We start from the raw sequence: 23852 nt of genomic DNA, 5'->3' as shown, positions 1-23852 counted from the left end.
ATCTCTTGCTATGGAAGGCAACCGACTGGAGAGCTTTGCAGGCTCCCACCCTGCATTTATTCCTGTCAGGAAGGCATCACTGCAACACGGCAGATAATTGAGCAATTGAGACATTTACATTCCTGATTAAAATCTAACTTGCTAGAACTACAATGACAAGGTTGCAATGATGATATTTGCATTAGCAACTTCACACATTTTAACAGTTCACATATAATGCCTCCCACTAACTCACCATCTTTAATACAGGAATTTCTTCAATCAATTGCAAAAGGCATGGGTAAGACTAATGTGGTGTAGCCACCCATATGTCATAGGTTTCAATCAGGTATCTAAAGTTTTGAATATATATAATGAAAATGGGTTCTGTCATTAAAATTGTGAATAAAAGTATCTGTTGGTTGGCTAAGATATATGGGGTAGGATATGACTGGGCAACCAGACAGCCCTCTACCCAGGTAATGGTAATCATCTTTAGAACCTCAGGAAGGAGAAGCAGATATTCAGGGAAGTGTGGGTAGCTAGAAAGAGAAATTAGAAAGACTGTATGAATCAGCAAAGGTTACAGTTTAGAATTTGTTAGTTACCACTAATCATCACTTACCATCAATCTATTGTTATGTAGGTGGAGCAATGGAATAAGTGTGTTACTTTCTGAATCAATACACTTGTGCTCATGTTGCTCTGGGCCAAATTATGTGTTATGGCAGACCTGGGTTTGAGTTGTGGCCACCAATGTCATTTTACAGATTTTGTTGTGGCGCAGAGTGGTAAGGCAGCCGTCTGAAAGCTTTGCCCATGAGGCTGGGAGTTCAATCCCAGCAGCCGGCTCAAGGTTGACTCAGCCTTCCATCCTTCCGAGGTCGGTAAAATGAGTACCCAGCTTGCTGGGGGGTAAACGGTAATGACTGGGGAAGGCACTGGCAAACCACCCCGTATTCAGTCTGCCAAGAAAACGCTAGAGGGCGTCACCTCAAGGGTCAGACATGACTCGGTGCTTGCACAGGGGTACCTTTACCTTTACCTATATGTAGGGAACACACAAGATCCCTGGCACACCTGGCCCCTCTTGGCAATTTTAAAATGGTCAAATTGTTTCCGCCGTGGGCCAAACCTGTGGCTGCCAGAATGTGTAATTTGGCCTCAGGAAGAAATGCGCCCTTAAACTGGGACTTCACTATAAGCTTTGGTAAAGCTGATACTGTCTGTTCAGGGCTGCAATTTAAAGAATGACTCTGAACAGTGGCAACATGAAGGAGGTAGAAGAAGCCAGTAGCTTAGGGGTCAGTGACACTCTATATCTAAATCCACTACCTATGCAAAAAAGGAAGTAGCAAAATGAGGTGCCAAAGGCCACCTCACTATGGCTGCTTACACAAAGCACCCAGGTACAATTTTACGTATATCTATATACCTATACAAGAGTCAAATATAGACATCATTCGCCAGATCTCTATAGTATGAGTTAAGAAGGTATCAGAAATGCCCACCAGTTTCATCTCTCTCATTCCCCCTACTATCTGGCACAGAAATTCCTCCCTTTCCACCACAATCAGCACCACTGTTCTGTGTATTCTGCATAATGACAGAAGTGTGGGAGCTTTCCTGACCTGCTTAGACAGGCCACTCCACATGTGGGGAGTCACCACTGGGAATTACCACGACCAGGGAGTTGCCCATTTTACCCACTTGCAAGGTGGCATCATCAAAAGACCTTGCTCAGATGCGCAAAGCTCCTGCAATGGAACATAATACACAAGGCGATCCTGCAAGTATATGGGTGAAAGGCCATTCAAGGATTTGTTGTAGGGGATAACCAGAACCTTGAATTAAATGAAAAATAAGTCGCAGCCAGCAAGAGGTTAAGGGTGACAGATTCTAACACAGAGAACTGGATTTGATTGCCCACTCCTCTACATGCAGCCAGTTGGGTGATCGTAGGCTAGTCACAGTTCTCTTAGGGCTGTTCTCGCAAAGCAGTTATCTTCAGGGTCTTTCAGTCCCACCTACCTCATAGGATGTCTGTTGTGGGGAAAGGCAATGGGGAAAAAGTAACAAATCCTTGTTTTACCCATGAACTCCCCCCCCTCACCCCCGAATTTAATTTCACCATCATGATTTAATATGTTGGAAAACAGTATTACGAATTTTCTTTGTGACTATCCATTGCTTTAATTTTCTCTGGTGGATTGTAAAGCAGAATATTCAGTTACTTCATTTGAGCAAATGAACTCTTGGGAAATGCTAAAAAATGTGTTAAGGTAGGCAACTATATTTGTTTCTGAATTGCTAACCATGAGTTCCTCCCCCCCCCAAAAAAAAACCCTTCCAGGTGCTAATTAAGTACAAACTTGTTATACAGATGTTCTGGCATGCAAACACTGTTTTATTCACTTCCTAGCAATGTCATCAAAGCACTTGCAATCCATCACACAAGACATACAATTCATCCATACAATTTAAAACATTAAGGGCAGCATCCGTGGGGGAGGCTGGTCACAAGAAAGAGATGGGACAGACCGATTTCAGGACGACTGGCCTTGTAAATGCCCCTGTCAGCTTGACTGCAGGAAAGAACCAGATAAAGCTACAGCCATGATGAGAAAGCGGCAGAAGCACACAGACAAATGCTTCAGCCTTCTGGTACAGGGAATGTACTTTGTGCCATGAACAGGGAGATAAGGACAGAATAAATACCTACTAATACCTCTTAAAATATTAGAAGGATGATATGAAACAGCTATATAGGTTCCTGCTTTGTTTACACTGTACCTAGGAAGGGTCAGTCAAGAATACATTAGAGTTGCTAAGTTCCAGGAGGGGGCCTAGAGATTAAAACTGATCGCCACCAGAGATCAGTTTCCGTGGGGGAAAAAATGGCTGCTTTGGAAGGTGGACTCCATGGCATTATACCCCACTGATCTCTGTCTCCTTTCCAAACCCAACATCCCCCCTCTCCGGCATCTCCCCCCCCCCAAATCTCAAGGAATTTCCTAATCCAGAGTTGGCAACCTATAATGTGGTGAAAAATGCCAAAAAGTAACATCAAATCACAGCCAACATATGGCAACCCTGCAGGGATTTCAAGGCAAGAGACTAACAGAGGTGGTTTGCCACTGGCTTCCTCTGCATAGCAATCCTGGACTTCCTTGATGGTCTCAGTTCCAAGTACTAACCAGGGGCAATCATAAAGTGCTGGATCCCACAAACAAAAATCATAGCCCAAGGCATCTAGGAATTATTTTAAAATGCTAGGAATAACGAAAAGCTAGAAAGTAATCTCAGTGCCAAAATAGGAATTCCATGAGAGGAAAAAACTGCTGACAATAGTGCTTTTGTTGAAGAAAAGGAACAGCATAGCAAGTTAGACAGTTAATCAAGTACACAAAGTTGAATTTTTAAAAAAGGGATATTCATCATAATCACAAGTATAACCATATTCTCTTTGTGGGAGGTAGAAAAACGTGATCTGCGCATTCTATCGTGGCACTGAGTACAGAATTTTCCAAAATCAGGAATAACAAGCAAAAAACCTGCACGAACTTGGATGGGACACCCCATTTTCCCCACCCCCAAACTATGTTCTCCTTCCCCTCCCTGAAAGCCCCCATAGCCTTCCCTGCTTAATTCTCCCCTTGATGTACAGTAGTAATTGTTTTATTTATTTGCCTTTAAAGAGGAATAACATAAAAAATGACAGATGTCACAATTTGGGTGGGGTTCCATTTTTCAGTACAGTTAATTTGTAGCTACTTTTATATTATGAAAAATACATTCTTGTCTTCTTGCAGCACAACTGGGTACTTCCTGTATCTAAAAATGCATGATGCTTGGAAGCACTCGTTCATTTTGATCTTACCTTAATCAAGTTATGACTCACGTGACACCAACGGTGTACTGCAGTCTCTTTGAGAGCTACTTCTTCCAGAGACACTTCAGATGTATTTCAAATTACATTCAGACAATTACCTAAACAGAATACCTTTGGTAAGATATCACATAATGTGCTTGTTACAAAGTAATGTTCCATGAAGGATATCACTTTTAAATAATGACTGCAATCTGCCCATCTTTTTAAAAATAATGCCACCACTCCTCATAATTAATTACTTTTTCCAGAAAACAGCAACCTGAGTTTCTTTAAGAACACCTAGTCCTGACAAACATAAAAACTGATGGCATTTGTTAAATATAAATGAATGGATTTTAGGACCAATGGTTTCCTACTTAACAAGCCCAACCATAATTTCTTCTTTCAAGTAATTAGGATTAACACAGTGTCTCATATAGCAATACCTATTCCAGTCATTCCACATTTTCATTTTTAAATTAAACAAAATGAAAAAACAGCTTTCCACTTTGTTTCTTTGTGCCATCTCAATATTGTGATTGTGGCAGTCTCCATAGCAGGGCCTTTCAGACTCGGCATCTCACTACCCCACAGATTTTCACTCTTATAAAAAGCCACCTCTAATTTTTGTTTTTACAAATCCCCCCCCCCCAATCTATTTGTATTTCTGGACAACAGATTTGTAACTTAAATACATACATCTTGGTCACAGAAAATTGACAGTTATTTCATTTCAAAATAGCTGGTATTTATGGTCCAATTACTTTTGAAAAATATAACATTGCCAATCCTATAAGCTAGGCTCCAGCAATATGTGGACCGAGAACTTCCAGAAGTACAGGCAGGATTTGGAAGAGGCAGGGGAATTAGAGATCAAATTGCCAACATACACTGGATCATGGAGAAAGCTAGGGAGTTCCAGAAAAACATCTACTTCTGCTTCATTGACTATGCTAAAGCCTTTGATTGTGTGAAGCACCACAAATTGTGGCAATTTCTTAAAGAGATGGCAATACCAGAGCATCTTATTTGTATCTTGAGAAACGTATATGCAGGTCAAGAAGCAACAGCGAGAACCGGGCATGAAATCACTGATTGGTTCAAAATTGAGAAAGGAGTTCAGCAAGGCTGTATACTGTCACCTTGCCTATTTAACTTGTATGTGGAGCACATCATGAGAAAGGCGGGGTTAGACGAGTCACAAATTGGGATCAAGATTGCAGGGAGAAATATCAACAACCTCAGATATGCAGATGATACCACTCTAATGGCAGAAAGTGAAGAGGAACTAAAGAGCCTCTTGATGCTGGTGAAGGAGGAGTGCAAAAGTTGGCTTGAAACTCAACATCAAGAAAACTAAGATCATGGCATCCGGCCCTCTCAATTCCTGGCAAACAGATGGGGAAGAAATGGAGGTAGTGACAGATTTTATTTTCCTGGGCTCCAAGATCACCCAGTAGGGGACTGCAGCAAAGAAATTAAAAGACGCTTGCTCCTGGAGAGGAAAGCGATGGCAAATCTAGACAGCATCCTAAAAAGAAGAGACATCACCCTGCCAACAAAAGTGCATCTAGTCAAGGCTATGGTCTTCCCAGTTGCAATGTATGGCTGTGAAAGTTGGACCATAAGGAAGGCCGAGCGTCAAAGAATTGAGGCTTTTGAACTCTGGTGCTGGAGAAGACTGTTGCGAGTCCCTTGGACTGCAAGGCGAACAAACCGGTCAGTCCTAGAAGACATCAACCCAGACTACTTTTTAGAAGGCCAGATCCTGAAGATAAATCTCAAATACTTTGGCCACCTCATGAGAAGGAAGGACTCCCTGGAGAAAAGCCTGATGCTGGGAGCGATTGAGGGCAAAAGAAGAAAGGGACGACAGAGAATGAGGTGGCTGGATGGAGTCACTGAAGCAGTAGGTGCAAACTTAAATGGACTCCGAGGAATGGCAGAGGACAGGAAGGCCTGGAGGATCATTGTCCATGGGGTCGCGATGGGTCAGACACGACTTCGCACCTAATAACAACAACAACATTGCCAATAATTTGTTCTCCTTCCATCATTTTGCAGAAACTGCCTGCATGAATCTAAACTAGTCTCCACATATTTCAATGGGACTTCACATCCCAAGAGATCCTGTTGGGCCCTGTTGGGCCTCCTAGGATTATTGCTATTTTTCCTACACAAAACAAAAAGGCAGATGTGATACAAAATAAAAGTAGATTGTTTACAGTGTGATGGTAACTGTTCAAGAAGCTCGGAACACCATCCTGCAAAGGGGCAGATTCCGCCCACTGTAGCATACTACCATTTGAGGGAGAAAGCTCCAATCTGTGCCCTTCAGCATCCTAGTCAGGATTTAATGTTCCCTTTGCCTGCGTCTCAGAAAGAATGGCTGAGGACTGAATTACATGTGAAGCAAGAAGTCTACAACTGGATCTTCCAAACACTTATTTTGATTTTCAAGGTTTGTCAAGGACATCAACTTGAACTGGAGGAGCTAGTAATTTGATAATAGAATTAGACAGGCTTGGGGAAAAGATTGATCCCTTTCTTGGAATTAAGGTCCTCTCAATATTGGGGAAGGTCTCTAAAATACCCTACTTCCAGGCTTCCAGCATCAAAGCCTGCTCAGGAGAAAGATGGAAGAAACAGTCAGAGGAACGCATGTGAATAGTGGTTAACGATCAGAAGGCAAAGGAAATGTTAGGGATCCTCCATTCAAAAGTTGATAGTCTTCTGAAAATGCTCCTCTCCTGTATTGAGAAGCTTCATCTTTGCCTTGCAACATGAAGTTCCATCTTGACTGTGAGGGGAAGGAACGCACAAGGGATCGGTTTAGCTTTATCAGCCAAAGCAGTAACAGACCTCTTTTCCCCTCCCCCTTGGCAGTCGGGAAGATGTACAGAAATTATTGCCTGTTGTATTCATGCTACAATGGACTTCCTCCTTCTTCCACCAGCCTTCTTGGAGGGAAACATAAATATTTTGTTTAGGATTGATAACAATGATGAATGAAAATCAGATGCTCTAATCTTTAATAATGTCATTGTGATCTAGAGTCAAACATCTTTCTTCAACAGTAGCATATCCAAGGTACTTTAAAAAGAAGTCTAGAGAAGCAATGTAGACAGCTAGGCCCATCTTTACTTACCATCTCCCCTTCAAGAAATTTGGGAAGGTATAACAAGGAAAACCCACTTTATCTTCCCAACCATTCTTGAGACAAATTAGACTGACAGGCAGCAGTCATGATACAACCGAGAAGCACACAAACCTTGAACTTCTTCAGCTTGACACAGGGTTAAGATGTCATTCTCTTTCTTTCCCATTACTCTGTAAAGGGACATCCAGCATCTTGTGCTCACATTTATACTTAAACCACGTGGCCAAAAATATCCAGCTGGTATAAATCAAGAGCTGGCAACCGTAAACAACTAGACAAGGCAAAAAAAAAAAAAGCATAACAGAATTAAGCCTTTTAAATAATGCATTCCTCAAAAGATGCTGCAACGAAAATAAAATGCTCCACTTTTATCATAATAAATAAGCCAGTCACAGAGGTGCAATGTAGTTCGGAAGCAAGATAATGCATTCATTTTAATAATGCTGTTTTTTAATATGTTTTAGGAAGGGGATGGGCTAAAAGTTCAGACACAGAAAGCCAACTTTTCTATCAGGACTCTGGTATTTGAAATGCCTGTTCTTTAGAGATGGTAAAATACAGATTGGTACCGCTTCAATTTGCAGATAGCTGAGGGTCTGCCTGGTGTAAAATGCTCTAAATGTCATAATCCAGTACATCACGGAGGGAGCAAGCTGTACTAAACTCCTCTTTGATGCATTGATTCTTCTAATGCAGCAAGCTTTCTATGTGGACAGCATTCAAAATTATTGCCTCCAACCTGCTTTCAGAAGTACTCATCTGAACAATACTGACCCAGAGGAATAGCCAAGCACTGCCTGCAGAGAATTCTAAAGGCTCCCTTGGTCTGTTGGCAGAGAAAGCTGGAAGGTGGTGGAAGGGTCGAGGGTGAGTGGGTGAGGAATATTGAAGCAGTATGGGGGCACAGCATGACTCTTTCCTGCTGTGGCTGTGTTTTCCTAGTGAGATACATTCCAAGGTGGCTTGTTATTGCTTGTCTCTGGATAGTAGCGACCCTGGACTTCCTTGGTGGTCTCCCAACCCAGTGCTGACTAGAGCCAACTCTGCTTAGCTTCTAGAAGAAAACAACACCTTCAGAAGGTAGGTTGGATGGGATCATATTCCTACAGAGCTCCTTCTCCTCCTCCTCAGACCTTCCTTCCCAGGCTCCATCCCAGATCTCCAGGAATTTCTTAGCCTTCCCCAAAAGTCTCCATCTTTGGGAGGCTGGAAAAGCCTTCTCTGGCTTGCTCTTGGCCATAGGATTTTCCACTGGTAGCTCTCTCTCTCTTTCACTCTCCACCTGTCTTTCTCCCCCCACAACAACTCAAAGTGGCTTTTACAAAAGACTTTTACAAAGAACTTTATATATGTATTTCTAGACTAAAGTATGCCCACTGCACAACAACCAAAAAAGAAGTGTAGGCAATATAGTTGGTTTTGAATTTGCAGTCGTCCTAACACCAGGAAAGAGGTGTGTGTTCATATGGGGGGGGGGCACTAGGGATATAACTTGGGAGGCAAGGGGATGGTAGTCAAAAACGTTTGGGAACCACTGCTGTAAACATTGGTTCTGTAATTCAAAGGCAGTCACAGAGCAGGAAAAGTGTTACTTTAAAAATGCTACCATTCTCTACATTGTATTCTTAACTTTAGTGAACCAGGAAAATTCTTTTTGCTGAGACTGAGCTCCCAAATATGTTAGAAACAATCCACTGCACATTTAATTCTGCACATTTTATGAGATGTCACATTGCCCTTCCCTAGATAGACATGGATTTACTGAGCAAAAGCCAAGCTGTGGTTGCCAACTTTCTCCTGAGGAAGAGCTACTTCTAGGTAATGAAAATTATCACAAACTATTTTCCTGATGCCTTGGAAGTTACCACATTTTAAACTGTCCTATAAATGGAAAGTAGAGTTAGAAGAGTACCAGTTAAGCAGTGCAAAGATAAATCCAATGAAACCAATGCCTTTTAAAGAAAGGGCCTAGAGCTGATCTTTTCCTAGGTATTCTAGGGGCGGCATGAGAAGTATCTACAGCAACCAGCGAGATATCAGAAGATTATGAGATACGTGAACAAAGCAGTATCTGAGCCTCACATGTGCTCATGTCAACCTGAACATGAAGTGCATAACTATTCAAAAAATTACTGTTCTGTCTCCAAACAGATCAGATAGCAGATCTGTTCTTTAATGAACATTGACACTTCTAAGCTTTCCAATAACACTGGCATTCCCAGGACCTCGACACTGGAAAGCATTTAGTGTCAAGGGTATTTTCTCTACAGAGGTACAATGTCAATAAGGAATGTTCTGCACCAAGAATGGCCAAACCTGAGCTTCCTTATGAGCCTTAGCAAAAAGTTCAAGCCAAATCTTGTAAACTACTTCACAACAGGGAGCCTAATGCAGCCTCATGGTGTGACCGCCTGTCTACCTGCTATTAGCTTGGCAGCTGTGATGTCACCTGATAATGTAAGCCTAGTATTGGGCAGCCAAATGCAGAAGGCATACATAAAGCTCTTAGAATCACGATTTCTACCAGTATTTTATTCTATTTGGATTTTATTCCATGGTTGTTAACTGTCTTGGGCATTAGAGAGAAAGAAGGCCAATAAAAACGACATACTGTAAGTGAATTAAAATAAAATGGTCCTTAAGCATCCTTTAGTCAAACATAAGTACTTGATATATACCATCTGGCACAGAACAGTTCAGCATCCCAGAAGTCTACAATGCTAGATCCTTATATATTTGAACAATTCACATGTTCAGATATCTGTAATAAATAAGAGAACTATACATTGAAAAGCCTGTACAGCCTGTCAAAGAGTTCATCACAGGGAACCATTATTGAACTATTGTCTATTTAATGCATCGAAAACAATTCCTAATTTAACCCAACATTAGCAGAACTACAAGTGTCTTCGCACATTCTATACATCTGCACATGGTTAGTTTCATGTAAGATTTATCACTAAGAGGGATTTGTATGAAGTTATTAATTTATGTTACATGATGCTTTACAGTGTGCAATATGAAGTAAGACATATTGTTTTAGAACATGAAGTCTGGCAAATGTTAAGGATCAAAATACAGTGTTAAATTGTCACCAAAGCCCATGTAACTCAGTGATATGACAAACACATTAAATGGAAAGATGTTCTCACAGTTGTCTATTGCATAACAAGTCACAAGAAAGGTGTTCAGTGTGGTCTCTTCTCAATCACTTGTGACTTCCAGTATCAACCTCATTTTACTTAAAAAGCCCCAATGAGGTAATGAGCATGCATAGGTAGATACATAAATCTATAAAATGTAAAATACAGCTAAGAAGAAGAGTTGGTTTTTATATCCCACCTGGAGAACAATTGCCTTCCTTTAATCTCTCCACAACAGACACTCTATGAGGTAAGTGGGGCTAAGAAAGCGCTGAGAGAACTGCCCAAGATCACCCAGATAACCTAATGTGGAAGAGCAGGGAATCAAGCCTGGTTCTCCACATTAGTGCTCTTTAACTGCTATACCAAACTACAAAAAGGATTCAATGAGAACTATTTCCATTTCTCCTATATCCTAGCAGCAGCATTTGGGCTGAATTTCTGCAATATTGTCCTGAAAATTCTGTCACGTATACTGAAATGATGCCATTCTTTCAGTAAAAGACATAAAGAAGGATGAAGTTTTCATTCTTTACGTAAATGTGCATTATATATTTTAGGAATACCCCAATTTGGGCAAACTATAATGCAGTAGAAATATGGATGCTTGCTTATCATTCATACTGACTGTGCAAATCCCATGCTTCTGTGCAATGCACAACAAATGTTGACAGTACAAATCCCACACTACTGCATACCCATGAAAAATGAATTCCTGAAATATTATACCCAGTGAATGACAATTCTATCAAAAAGCTCTGCTTTTGGTTCCAAATCTGAGTTCTCTGGGGACAAATCAAAGCAACACTGGTGACTGCCTTTCTGCTATTTTCAAGGCCCGAGCAGAGAAAAATCAGTTAGTATATTTTATACATTTGACAAACACAAAAGTAACAGTATATATTGCACAGGATTCCTTCTGTAGTTACAGCCAGTCCCAAACCCAATGACTTCAAGCAATAGGAGGGTCAGACCTGAATTGATTAATGCTGCCTTCAAAAATATTTTTTTCAAGAATGAGAAAGGCTAGGGAACCAGAAAATTGTACAAAGGTAGGTATAACCAGTTAAAATAGTATGACTTTTACAGGAACATACTTTGAAATTAGGAATTATTTGCAAATAATTGACAAAGCCTGTAGAGCATAAAACTCTGCAGAAATCACTACTTAGTAGCAGCTCAAAATATCAGTTGAACATAGATAACATTTCAGCATTGTATTTCAAACTTTCAAAGTACCGTCCTTAGATCACGACCATCTTATCTTATTCCTACAGCATAAATGTACATGCTCAAGAATTTATTTGGGTATACAATTCAACAGGACTTGCGTTAACATTTCATATACATGAATTTCCAAAATTAACCATGCTTTCTATTAAATAAAATTTGCCTGTTGCTTTCTCTGCCTTGGATTTCATTCTTCCTTTATATTTACTGCCAAATTTTGAAACTTACTTTTCCCAGTAAATATAAAGCTTTGTTATTTATCGCATCCCTGTTAAGCTTCAATTAATTGGCACTTTACAAGTCTGAGGTATTATAGCACAGCTTGTCTTTTAAATCAGCCCTCTGAAATACTTTCCAAGGACAAAACTGAGCTATCCAGTATATTAGACATGTGCTCAGGGGTTGATGGGAGTCCATTTCCCATCTGGTTATAATCTGATTCGTATTAATGACATCCTTGCTAGCTACACTCAAACCCAAAAACTGTTCCTCTTCATTTCTGGAAGACAATTAACTATTTGTTACACAGATCATTTTTTTGTGTTTTCAGGATTTTGCCTTGTCCTTTAAGATATTGAAATGGTAAAGAGGTTTGACTTGGATAAGGAAGATACAATGCAGATGTCAGAGTCACTCAAATCCCATACTGTCTCTCTCATCACTAACTTCAATCCTAAAAACACTTTCCTGGGAGTAAGCTCCACTGAACTGAACAGAATTCTGAGTAGACCTGCTGAGTAGACTACACTCTTAATGCCTTTTATGGATGTTCTATGTGACAACCAGTTGGAAGAAACCATCAGATAGAAGTGTCTCCTTCTACCACCATACTAAAATATTAACACTCCACCATTCAAACATACCCTTTCATGGTGAAACCTGGTCTTGATACCTAGTAAGCTGAACAACCAAAGCGTCTTATACAGAAATCACCACTTAAATCCATACCAAAGGGCTACTCAAGAATACAACAGTTTTCCTTTTCTTGAGGACATTTTTAAAATGTTTCCCAAGCTTCTCATTATGACTTACTTTTGAACTTTCTGCAAGAACTGGCCTCTGCCATAGGAGGAATATTGACTGTGAGCTGTTGTCTTTGTTATCACCGAGTCTGTGATCACACAGGGCGCTGACCCAAGGCCTTCTGCTGGATAGCGTTGTCTCCCAGCAATGTCAATCAGAGGTTGACTGCCTCTGCATATGGAGGCCCCTTTTAGTTGCCACTGATAGACTGATTCACATGGGAGAGAACCAATTCCCTTTTCAAAGCCATCTTGCAGACATCGGACGTCTCTACAGACACTGGCAGTGAACTCCACAATCTAAAGACACTGAGTGAAGAAGTAGTGCCTTTTGCTTTTCCTGACTCTACTGTCCATCCACTTAATTTAATTTGATACCCCCAAGTTTCATTACTATGGGAAAGAACGAAACAGCTGTCCACTGCTCCAAGCAACAATCAAACTACCAGTTTTTTCGTGTGTCTGAAATGCAGTAGTTGTGCATTTATAACTGCCTAGTTTTCCCCCCATGTGCTCAACAGCTACAAGGTAAGCAGGTTGAAAAACACTAAGCAGCCTATGTGAATTTTGTTCATGAGACTGTTTTCATGCTGGGTTGCGTACTCTTCTGTCATGGGAACGGTTTTAACACTGTTCATGCGACACACACTCTTTTGGACAACGTATCACTCTTGGTGGACAATGTATCACTCTTCAGTGGGCTTTAAGCCACCCTTTGTTAATTCGAGTGCCAGCAATATTTGGCAATATTTGCACCCAGCCATCCCAAAAGCCCAAGCACGCTTTCCTGACCTTTGTTAACCCTGCAGAGCAGGCCCAGGACAGAAAGGATGGTTGCCTCCAAGGTAAAGTGACCCCAGCCCAACTCCTTCCACCCTCTTCGGTAGCCCACACCCCCGAGCTGCTTCTTCTTCTTTCTCCTCTTCCCCCGTCCCCCCCCCCCCCCCGGCGTGGACCGGCCAGTTTTAACCCCTGACTCACCGGAGGTGAGCTGCATCCAGGCACAGATTTTGTAGACGGTGGCGGTGTTGCAGAAGAAGAAGAGGATGAAGCAGACGATGCAGGCGATGATGAGCACCATGGAGAGGCCGATGAAGAAGGAGGCGGCTTGGAAGGCTCCCGAGGGGATGCCGGAGAAGTCCGCGAAGCTGCCGGCGCAGGCGATCTCGCGGGAGATGCCCTGCTCGGTGCAGAACTGGAAGAGCCCGAAGTAGCCCGCCTGCGGGGTGTCCACGCCGTCGCCGATCCAGTAGGGCTGGAAGAAGCACACCACGTTGACGATGGCGAAGCAGATGGTGAAGATGGCCCAGAGCACGCCGATGGCCCGCGAGTTGCGCACGTAGTTGGTGTGGTACAGCTTGGCCGCCTCCTGCGCCGGGAGCATCGCCGCGCCCCCGGCACACGCCGCCGCCCCCGGCCCCGCCGCCGCCGCCGCCGCTACCGCGCCGGGCATGGTCGCCCGTCCACCAGAGCCCCTCGGCGCTCGCTCCGGGTGCCGCCCGCGCGCGCGCCGCCCAGCCTCACCAGCTCTCCCGCCGCCTCCGCCGCCGCGCCTGCATGTCCCGCCCGCGCCCCGCCGGCCGGCCCAAAGTAGGCAGGCAAGCAGGCAAGCAGGCAGGCAGGCAGCCCCGCGCAAGCCCCTCGTGCCGCGCAAAGCAACGCTCGCTCCCCCTTAGCGCAGCGTCCCCCTGGCCGCTGGCGCTGCTGCGCAGTCGCGCTCCGGCAGAGGCGGGCGGACGGGCGGGCGCCCCTGGGAAGTGGGCGGCTACGGCGGGGGGAGGCGGACGGGCGGCCCCCTCCCCGGAGGGCCCCTTCGCTCGAGCGGGGAGCCGGGCGCGGGTGGAGGAGCGGCGTCGGCGAAGGGCCGCTTCAAGAGGCGAGGATCTCCGAGAGAGGCAAAGCGGCACCTGTTGGCTCTCCGCGTCCCCGGCTGGCGGGAAAGAGCCAGTCGCCCACTCAGTGCTTTGCACGCCTCCAGGGGACGCGCCTACCATCCTCAGGGGGAGGTTCGATTTCAGGATGGGTCCTTGGGGTGTTCCATTCCCCGGAACGCGCGCTTTCAACGCCACTTTTATCTGCCGTCCTGGACTAATCCCCGCTTTTACCTTCACTTTACAAATATAACTGGGGAGCCCGTGTGGGGATGAAGAGGGGGAGGTTTAAGTCACATGGTCAGCGATAGGTGATGTAAGACTGACTGAAGAGTTGTAAAAAGAAAAGTCAGCCCGGTTCTCACCGGACCGTGAACCCACCTGGATCTTAAAATCAGAGTCCAGTAGCACCTTTAAAACCAGCAAAGATTTATTCTAGGCGTGAGCTTTCGAGTGCAAGCCCTCTTCCTCAGACTATGAACTGGCCATCATAACAGTAGGAATATATAAGCAAAAGTTAATCCTGTTACATTAGTAAACTGTGGGCCATTCTGCACAGCGTTAATGTTGCTGAAGTCTTACCATTGTGTAATGGTATTTTTTTAATATTACGCACAACATCATACACAATCTGCAACACTCCCACAAAAATAGCTTCGTTGTTGTGCTTTTCAGGGAATCCACAAAACTGGATTCCCCCTAAAAAACCCGCTAGACTCTTGAGAACAACCTGCAAGACATCCGAAAAAGGCATGTGTGTTCTCAATATAGCAGTTGCAAGCATGTCCCTCCCTAAGCTCTCACACCCGAGCTTCTGGCGTCGCGAGTGCCATTTCCCCCCTTAAACCGGCAACAGCAACCAATAAGCGATGCTTCTTTGGCTGAAGTCCCTCCACAAGCAATTGTCTGTAAAGTTTCCAAGCATAATACAGCCCCCTATTCAACACTGCCCGTAATTTCGGCCAGAAATTGCACCGGGGGGGATTTTTTTTTTACTTTAAGAGTGTGTAAACGATTAAGCGCCAGCTCCTTCGCCAGCGAAAAAGGACTTTCTGATACATCAACTGGACAAATATGCATTGCTACAGGTGTTTTCAGGTTTTTAAAAAGCAGTTTTTAAAGGGAAGCAGGAACACAACAGTTAATTGGCTGTTCTGTTTGATTGACGGCCAGGAGCAGGAGGAAGCAAGGAAAAAATATCGCCTCCTTTGTTGCGATTCTGGCGAGACCGGAAACCTGTGCATTACAAGAACAGCGTTAGTGGGATAGCCCTTTTTTCGATAGAAACGGCTGTGTGCGTTACTGAGACCTTCCGCTATTGATTGCAGCACTTTTCAATAGCATACAGATTTAGCAACATTGCCCGTTGTGCGGAATGGCCCTGTGTCACAGCATCCAAACACAGCCACATGATAACTCCCTGCCAAACCAGCCAATCAGACCCCTCAAACCCATTTGTGGTTCACAAAGACATGATATTGGACTCTGATTTTATTGTGCTACTTCAGACCAACACAGCTACCCATTTGAATCCACCTGGATCTTGCAGGTGTACCAAGAAAGAGCTGTGGCAGGTTAGCTTTAAAATGAAACTGGGGACCAGTAGCTGGCTAAAAGTGTGCACTTGAATAAAAATTTTGCTGAGACTCTGCCACAGATTCTGCCCCTCAACAGCATGTATTCAGATGTCAGCATGAGAGAGGATTTATCCAACAGCGAGTATTTAACTAGCATCAACTGCCTTCTTGGCTATGGGTACATTCCAACAAAGTTGCTTCAGCCACAGAATTTCTGTGTTTGCAATGCTATTATCAGATTCACTTTGTTCATGGTGAAATGTCGACTTTCATAATTCCATTCCCAGTATTTTCTACTGCAGAAAAGTTATATTCTCAGTGGGGAAACCCTACTATGTTATTCCGTGGAGCAAAATGGTCATTGATGGTTCTTACTTTTGTTCTTACAACCACCTTGTGAAGTCAGTTAGGCTAAGGCAGATTTTCTCAACCTGGAATTTCTTGACAGTCCTGGAAAGATTTCCTGAATGGGTGGAACTTAATTATTTTTTAATACATTTTAAAAACTTGTTAAATATTTATTGGATGATATGACCATATATGGTCATGTCAACCTGCCCTCCCCCCCAAATGGCCAATGATGGACCTAGAGGGTATGGGAATGGGAGGAGTCCCAGGCAGGCATGTCCACAGCTATGCTTCCCAACCATATTCTACATGATCATGCCACTTCTGGAGTTTCTCAAAGCCTGAAGAATGTTTCAAGAAAGTTTCTCAACCGTAAAAATGATGAGAAAGGCTGGGCTAGGGGAATATTTGAATTCTGGTCTCTCAAATCCTAGTACGATGCACTGACAGTTCTACTACATTGGCTTCCTGAGTCCAATGGATTATGTATTGAAATTAGTGCTGGGTTTTCTCCCCACTTCAAGGCCAATTGCGAATCTTACTCAGAATCCCTCCCTTTCCTTCAGGCCTGCTGTGAAGGGAGCCTCTAACAGCCCCTTACGGAGGTGAGAACAATGCAAGGGAATCTGCATTGTGGGCATGTGTGTGTTTTCCTTTTCAGGAGGAAAAGCTTTCCCCTTCTGCCTATGATGTGCACAAAAAGACCTCCTTTTAGGGTTGCCATCTTCCAAGTGAGGCACAAAACCCACAGCAAACCATGAGCTAGAGCCCTCTGTATTACAGCACTCAATGGGCTTTACTACTAGTATATCTATAAATGTAATCCTTATACAAGTAGCACCAGATCCTGGTGTCAGGAACATGATGCTAGCTGTTATTGCCCATAATAAGTTTCTCTCTTCCTTCATGTAGGTACAGGATTAGAGTTTCCTGATAGTTGCTTTTTCCAAGGAAAAACACTTGAAAGAGGTTAGAATCTTGAGAGAATCAGTGTCGTCTTAACATTTCAACAGAATCTCCTTTACTGCCGACCTTTCATGTTTCATTGAAAAAGGAGGAAAAGGATCCCGCAGCTACAAGTTGGCACATCTTATGTCCTTCAGATGTGGCTCTGAAGCTAGGGAATGGTGGATGGTAAAAGCCAGCTAGCCATTTCATGGCAGAAATAGAATAGACAAGAACATAGAAAGTTGAGCAGCTAAAACATAGAACAAAACACATCAGTTTATTACTAAATGCACAGTAACTACAAATTAAAAACATACATGGAATGTAGACAAAATAGCAGGTATTGCAATACATCTAGGTAGCATACAGCAACAAATGTACAGTATTTGCTGGCGTATAAGACTACTTCCCCCCCCTGAAAAACATGCCTCCAAGTGGGGGGGTCGTCCTATACGCCAGGCGCACTTCAGTTGGGATAGACATAGCTACCCATAGTGGCCCAGAGTACTGTAATGTAATGTAACAAGCTCTATATTCTGAGGGGAAATGTTGGGGGGTCGTCTTATACGCCCAGTCGTCTTATACGCCGGCAAATACAGTAAGTTTCACATACAATAACTAGGACCAAAATGTTAGTTATATTTACACATACAATAAACCACTAGACAAAATGCATTTTGGCCCAGAGGGCCTTCTGCCGTGGCCTAAATAATAACAGCACACACTAGAAATGTAAATATGGCCAGTTGGTATGTCTCAATTTGATAATATCATTACATGTGTATTTTTGTATTTTTATATTTAGAATTCATAAACCATCTGCCTGGCCTGGAACAGATATTTCATAATTACATTTCTAGTATAAAATACTCACATCCAGAGGATGTAGTATATGTGTAGCATGTGTTAATCTCTGACAGGCCAGTTGATAATTCTTGACACACTCCCTGAGATGGTCCTGTAGACATGTGGATCTCAGCCATGAAAAGCTCCTGCCAATCAGAGTAGACAATGCTGAACTTGAGAGGCCTCAGACCTGACTCAGTATAAGGCAACTTCATGTGTTCAGGTGTTTAGTTAGTTTACTCCTTGAAGGAAGAATGGGATGCAAGCCTGCTAGACAAACAAGCAATGCCTCTTCATTGAAGGTTCTGAATTATAAATGGAGACACTGAGCTAATATTTGTATGATCAGCATGCCATCTTGGTAAGAGCCAGTGTGCCATAGTGGTTAAGAGCAGTGGACTCTGTCTGGAGAACCAGGTTTGATTCCTCATTCCTCCACATGAAGCCAACTTTCTCAGAGGTCTGTTGTGGGAAAAGGAAGGGAAAGCCATTGTAAGCCGTTTGGAGATTCCTTTGAGTAGTGAAAAGTAGAGTATAAAAACAAACTTGTCTTCTTCTAACCTCTAGTCTGCCTCTAAATATGGCTGCAAGTGAGTCATAGCTGAATATATAAAAACCAACCAGAAAGTAACTGTGGCCCACGGCATGGCCCACCAGGAATCTCTCTTCCAAAATTAACATGTATACATAGCACAAGTTCTCACTTTACTTTCATGATGTGGGAGTGGAGCCTTTTTCAAACACAGGGTTCTCTTAATGATTTATAAACATAACTAATCCTTCTTTGGGACTCCTGGAAATATGGCAATAGTATATTTCTCAGCTCTGGCTATTTTTGGCTGCCATGATATTTTGTGGAGCTATGAATACATCTATTTTAAAAGTTCTGAGGTGTTTCTAACTGACGCAGAGCCTGTCTTGATTTTAAAAAGAAAGTATAGCCCAAGTATTCCTTCGGCGTTCCTCTAGGAGTGATTGTAACTCCTCACTCATGAAGGAACAAGGCATCTGAGCTAGGATGGAACTCTGATCTGGAGAGTCCAAGCAAGAGTTCTGGATCATACTAAACTCCATACTTGTAAACACTGAAAAGTTTCGGTGCATTCAGTTCTTGGTTCATCCATTTTTAGCTGTTATACACACGTACCCATATTATGTTTTCTTTTCTTTGCCTCACCAGGGAGACAAAGCTGTTGTAAACAGTTTTGAATGTTGCTTATGCAAAACTGGCTGAATATTAATCTTCAAGGTCTATATTAACAAACTACAAAGAAGCAATAAGAATGTACAAAAGACCAGAGATCTTTGGAGTAGTATTACCGTCACCATAGCAACAGAGGAGCCGCTTGCTGATGAGCGATTGCTATTGATCAATAGGACTTAACTTTTGCATTGTGCCTCTCTTTTGTTTTTTATTATCTTCTGGCCCCTGCACTTTCCCTAGTCAACAGAAGGGGCAGGTTGATGAGATTTCCTTCCCCACTGATGAGAAATTACATTGGCGCCAGCTTTTGTGTCATGGTTCTGGTGTACGTATCTGTGGTAGGAGCAGAATTATTATTTATTAATACATTATTTATTTTGATTTCGGTCTTGGAGTGATAATAGTTCATTGCAATGAAAACAAATAGCAACAGAAACAGTTGACCTGACTGGCACCCTGATCTTAAGCTCATTTAATTAAAAGTAAGTCTCCTTGGCTTATTTCTAAGGACAGAAAGGACACTCCCAGAAATAGAACAGTGAGATTATTGTCAGGCTAGCATGGGAAACAGGGGAACAGCAATAAGTAAAGACTGACAGTATATTAAAAGTTTATATTTTGATGGAAGCTGCACTAAATCTGGCAACATGTTAAAGATTAAAGGCCAACAAAATTTAATTCAGGCAGAAGCTTTCATGGACTACAGCCTACTTCCTCAGATCAAGGCATAGACACAACACTGATCCTCACTATGCATATGTTGCATATGAATTATAAAAAGTTATTAAAAATATATGTTATTTTTAAAAATGACAGGGAGCTGTGGCTCAGTGAGAGAGCCTGTGTTTTGCATGCAGAAGGACTCGGGTTCAGTCCCCAGCATCTCCAGTTACAGGTCTAGTCTCCAGAGGGTGCCTCTGCACTACTGCCTGAGCTCATTCTGCCAGCTCCCTTGGAGGAAGAAATGGAGGAGCTGGAGCAAAGCAGCAGGGTGCTGCTTAGAGAGGCAAGTCCCGATAGGGAGCCACAACCAGGTCCCAGCCAGACAAGCACCATGCCCTCTGCACCAGCATTACCTCAGCCTGCAGCAACACCCCTGAACAGCCCAGACTCATCTCCGGAGAGCAGGAGGGAATGCAGGAGGACAACGTTGGCAACACGCAGGCAAAGTGCTCAGCTTAGACTACAGCAACAGGCTAGGTTGGGCTCAGGTGGGGCTCATTCATTGGAGGAAGGCTGAATGCCAGGTGCAGCCACTTGGTGTGACAGCTCAGCTTGTTCTTAAGCACAGCCGAAGTGCTTCCCAGTGTGGCTGCAACTTTGTGCACATGTCCACCCGTTGCCTTGACTGGTTTCCTGCTCCCCGACGCTTCGGCGAAGCTCTGCTTGACTGATTCCCAGCTTGACCCTGCTTCACCCGATTAGACTATGCTTTGATTGAATGCTCCACAGATTCCCGGCTTGACCTTGGTAAAGATAAACGACAACTCTTTCCGTTCTCCTTTGGACTTCATCCACTAGCAATTCCTGATAAGACCCGGACTGGACTTTTGACTACTCTCTGGTACCTGCTTTGAACTTGCTTGACTTTGTAACCGTGCTTGCCCTTGCACTAACCCTGTGTGTGCCAGGCTTAGGGCAGCACAGTGGGAGACAATGCTAAACTTTTTACGAAAATGTCGTTTGTTAGTTTCACTCTGGAGTCTCCCTTTAAAGTTCTTTTTCTGATGGATGGTGACTTTCAGGTTGGAAACAGTGTGTATTCTCTCTTTTAAAAAATGTATCGTTATTGTAAAAGAGTAGAAAAAAAGTTTGGTAGCTGAGACTATGTCAAAGAGCCTCAGTCATCATCAGATTCTTCAGACTCCTTGTGCTTCTTCTTTCTTCTCTTTAGCAGGAGCAGCACCACTTGCATGGCCTCCTCCTCCAGCAGGGACTGCAGAGTCTGGAGCACCACCAACAGATCCAATATTACTTATGAGACTTCTGATGTCAGTGTTGGCGAAAGCCTTTACAAACAAACCTAACGAGAAAGGTTCAACATTCGCTCCAGCTGCTTTGATAAGAGCATTATCTCCTCTTCTGTGATCGTGACATCATTGTGAAGAATCAATGTAGACTGAATGCAAGTGAGCTCAGAAATGGAGGTCATGACAGGGAGCAGGTACACAGTGCTAATCTTGGCCTTAGTGTCAGGTGAAGCACCGTACATGCCTCTGAAGGAGAAGATGAAAAGAAGGTGTGTATTCTCATTTCTGGCAAATGTGTAGTATAATTTACATGTCCTACACCCTCCACAGGGCATTACGCTCTGTGGGTAGTAACTTGTTGGTGCTGCTTGGCCTCCGAGAAGTCCACCTGGCTTCGACCAGGGCCAGGGCTTTTTCGGTCCTGGCCCCAACTTGGTGAAATTAGCTCCCAGAAGAGCTGAGTGTCCCTGCAGGAGCTTTTAGTTTTCTGTAGGGATTGCAAAACAGAGTTCTTCTGCTAGGTCTATGGCTGAGTCTGGGACATAGAAGATCAGATGGGACCCCTAGAAGAGACCGCCCCCATGTCAGATCATTGCCACTGGTGGATTGCCAGCAGTTGTTGGCTCCTATGATGCACCAAGACTGTCCCAGTGGTTGTGGGGATGGGAGATAGTTTTGCCACCAGGGTATGTTTTAATGGGGACTTTTGTATTTTAATGTGGGGTTTGCTTTGTGTAGCCTGCTGCAAGACAGCTTGCCGGGAGTAACAGGAAATAAATCAAATAATAAATAAATAAAATTAAAATAATTTACTAGCAAAGTATCTGCTGTTGTAACAGCCAGCCTTTATAGGTATTAAATATGGGGAACAGAGTCTAAGGGTTTGCGACTGAGCTGAAATGCTAACTAGGGACTTCTTTACCACGATATTATGTCATTCATGACCATGATAATAAGGTCATTCTCAAGCTTATGCTTTTATATTACATGTACAAACGATACGGAGTAATAAAACTACTTGGATTTGTCCTCTACAAAAATCACTGAAGGTTCTTTGGCCACGTTTTTTTAACCCAGAGGAGACATCTGACTCTTGAATGTCATTCCTGAATAGTTCAGCATCGAGACATTGCATCCAAACTCCAATTCTGTCATGAAGCTTGTCAGCCAACCTTGAACCAATCACTCACCCTCAGTCTAACCCACTTCACAAGGTTGTTGGGAAGATAAAATGGAGAATGATATCTGCTGTCTTGAACCCTACGGGGGAAGGAGGGGATTTAAAACTGCACAAGACAGAAAGGTAGAATAAAGAATGAAGATAGAAAGATAGAACAAATGGACTGAAAGTTCACTGTGCAGTCTTTCACACATTCCTGCAACTCCAAGGCCAGCGATGAAATAGCTGTCTCTGTTCACATCTTTTAAAAGCCAGTAACTGAACTGATACTCACCTGGTAGCTCATTACTCTAATTAAGATGCTCCTGAGAGTGTCCAGAGACCCCTGCTCCCTTTTTAGTTCAGAAACAGAAAATGAGAATGAGATGACAGTGGGGGAAAGGACTTACTGTACTCCACAAAGAACAAGTTTGAATTTTGCTTCTTGGGTCATGCCATCTCTTTTGACAAAGGCAGTTTGGGAATTAAATCTGTTGTTACACCCAATATCTCACTTGGCTAGAACCTTGCTGCAGCACTTATCTGGGGAATGGGGCAGGGCTCATAAGAATGACTTAGGAACTACAGAAACAGGGTTTGGACGATGCAGAGTGAAGCAGTGCTCCAAGCGTACCAGATCGGATGTCATTAGAAAGAAGAGAGCAAGAGTCTGGTACCACCTTGAAGATTAAAAAAAAATGTGGCATTTGTGGTATAAGTTGTCAGAAGCTTATGAAAGCCTGACACACATTTTGTTAGTCTTTACGGTACAACTGGACTCTTGCTCTTTTTTTTACTACTCCAGACAGACAAACACAGTGCCCATCTTGATCTTCTTCATGAAAAAGAGAGAGAAGAAACTGCACAAATGAACCAGTGGAAAGAATAGTCAACTTTACGTGACACAGTCCTGCAAATAACTTTGGGCATGATGACTAGACATTGGTGGGTAACGCTGATTCTGTCTCTGGAGTGGATAATGATTCTGGATTGTGTACACTGGAAGTATCAGAAATATCATATTGTCACTGTGGATGAAATCACTGCATAGCAGGTGGACATGTTTGGGCCAAAAGAGCACTAGGACACAGTAAATGGGAGTAAACAAGGCCGCAGCTTTATTTATTTGCAGGAACAGGGTGCAGCGGGGGAGGGGGGAGCTGTCCTCTTGCAGTCAGTGGACTGCTTGGGCCATCTGTTCCCAGCGGTCTCCTTGTGGCCGAAGCACACACTTGGTCAGCAAGCTTTGCCATTTGAGAACCACCCTGGGAGGGGGACAGCAGCTGTTGGGCGCCACTGGCTGCAAGCCTCTGAGTGGTCACCCTCTGTCATCTGGCACTGAGTGCCACAAGGCTGCCCCTGCTGGGTCTGGCATTGCCATTCTAGGCAGTCAACAGACTGCCAGGACCTCTGTTCCCAGAGGCCTTCCTGACCACCGAGGTGCACACTCAGTCAGCCAGCAGAGTGCACATTCAGAACCAGCACTTTGGCCATCTGGGAGGCAGCAGCTGTTGGTTGCCAGCA

At 43.5% G+C, this 23852-nt stretch overlaps 1 protein-coding gene and 1 pseudogene across 6 annotated transcripts in view; both read right to left on the bottom strand.

Annotated features, from left to right (window-relative positions):
- The window catches only part of LHFPL3 (LHFPL tetraspan subfamily member 3), a 184170-nt gene extending 169838 nt beyond the window's left edge, over window positions 1-14332 (bottom strand). For all 6 annotated transcript variants that reach the window (XR_013231100.1, XR_013231099.1, XM_077338151.1 and 3 more), the window contains exon 1: window positions 13387-14332. Coding sequence is in view for 4 of the 6 variants with exons in the window: in XM_077338151.1 (XP_077194266.1) it covers window positions 13387-13858 (472 nt within the window). In the remaining 2 variants the exon portion in view is untranslated. The remainder of the gene's footprint in view (window positions 1-13386) is intronic.
- A 6707-nt stretch (window positions 14333-21039) lies between these two features.
- LOC143839055 (large ribosomal subunit protein P1 pseudogene) lies at window positions 21040-21351 on the bottom strand (annotated as a pseudogene).
- Between the last annotated feature and the right edge of the window lie 2501 nt (window positions 21352-23852).

The sequence above is a fragment of the Paroedura picta genome, chromosome 5 (genome assembly GCF_049243985.1).
Source record: "Paroedura picta isolate Pp20150507F chromosome 5, Ppicta_v3.0, whole genome shotgun sequence".
NCBI lineage: Eukaryota > Metazoa > Chordata > Lepidosauria > Squamata > Gekkonidae > Paroedura > Paroedura picta.
Note: the sequence above shows the minus strand (reverse complement) of the source record. Positions and strands in the feature narration are given on the sequence as shown.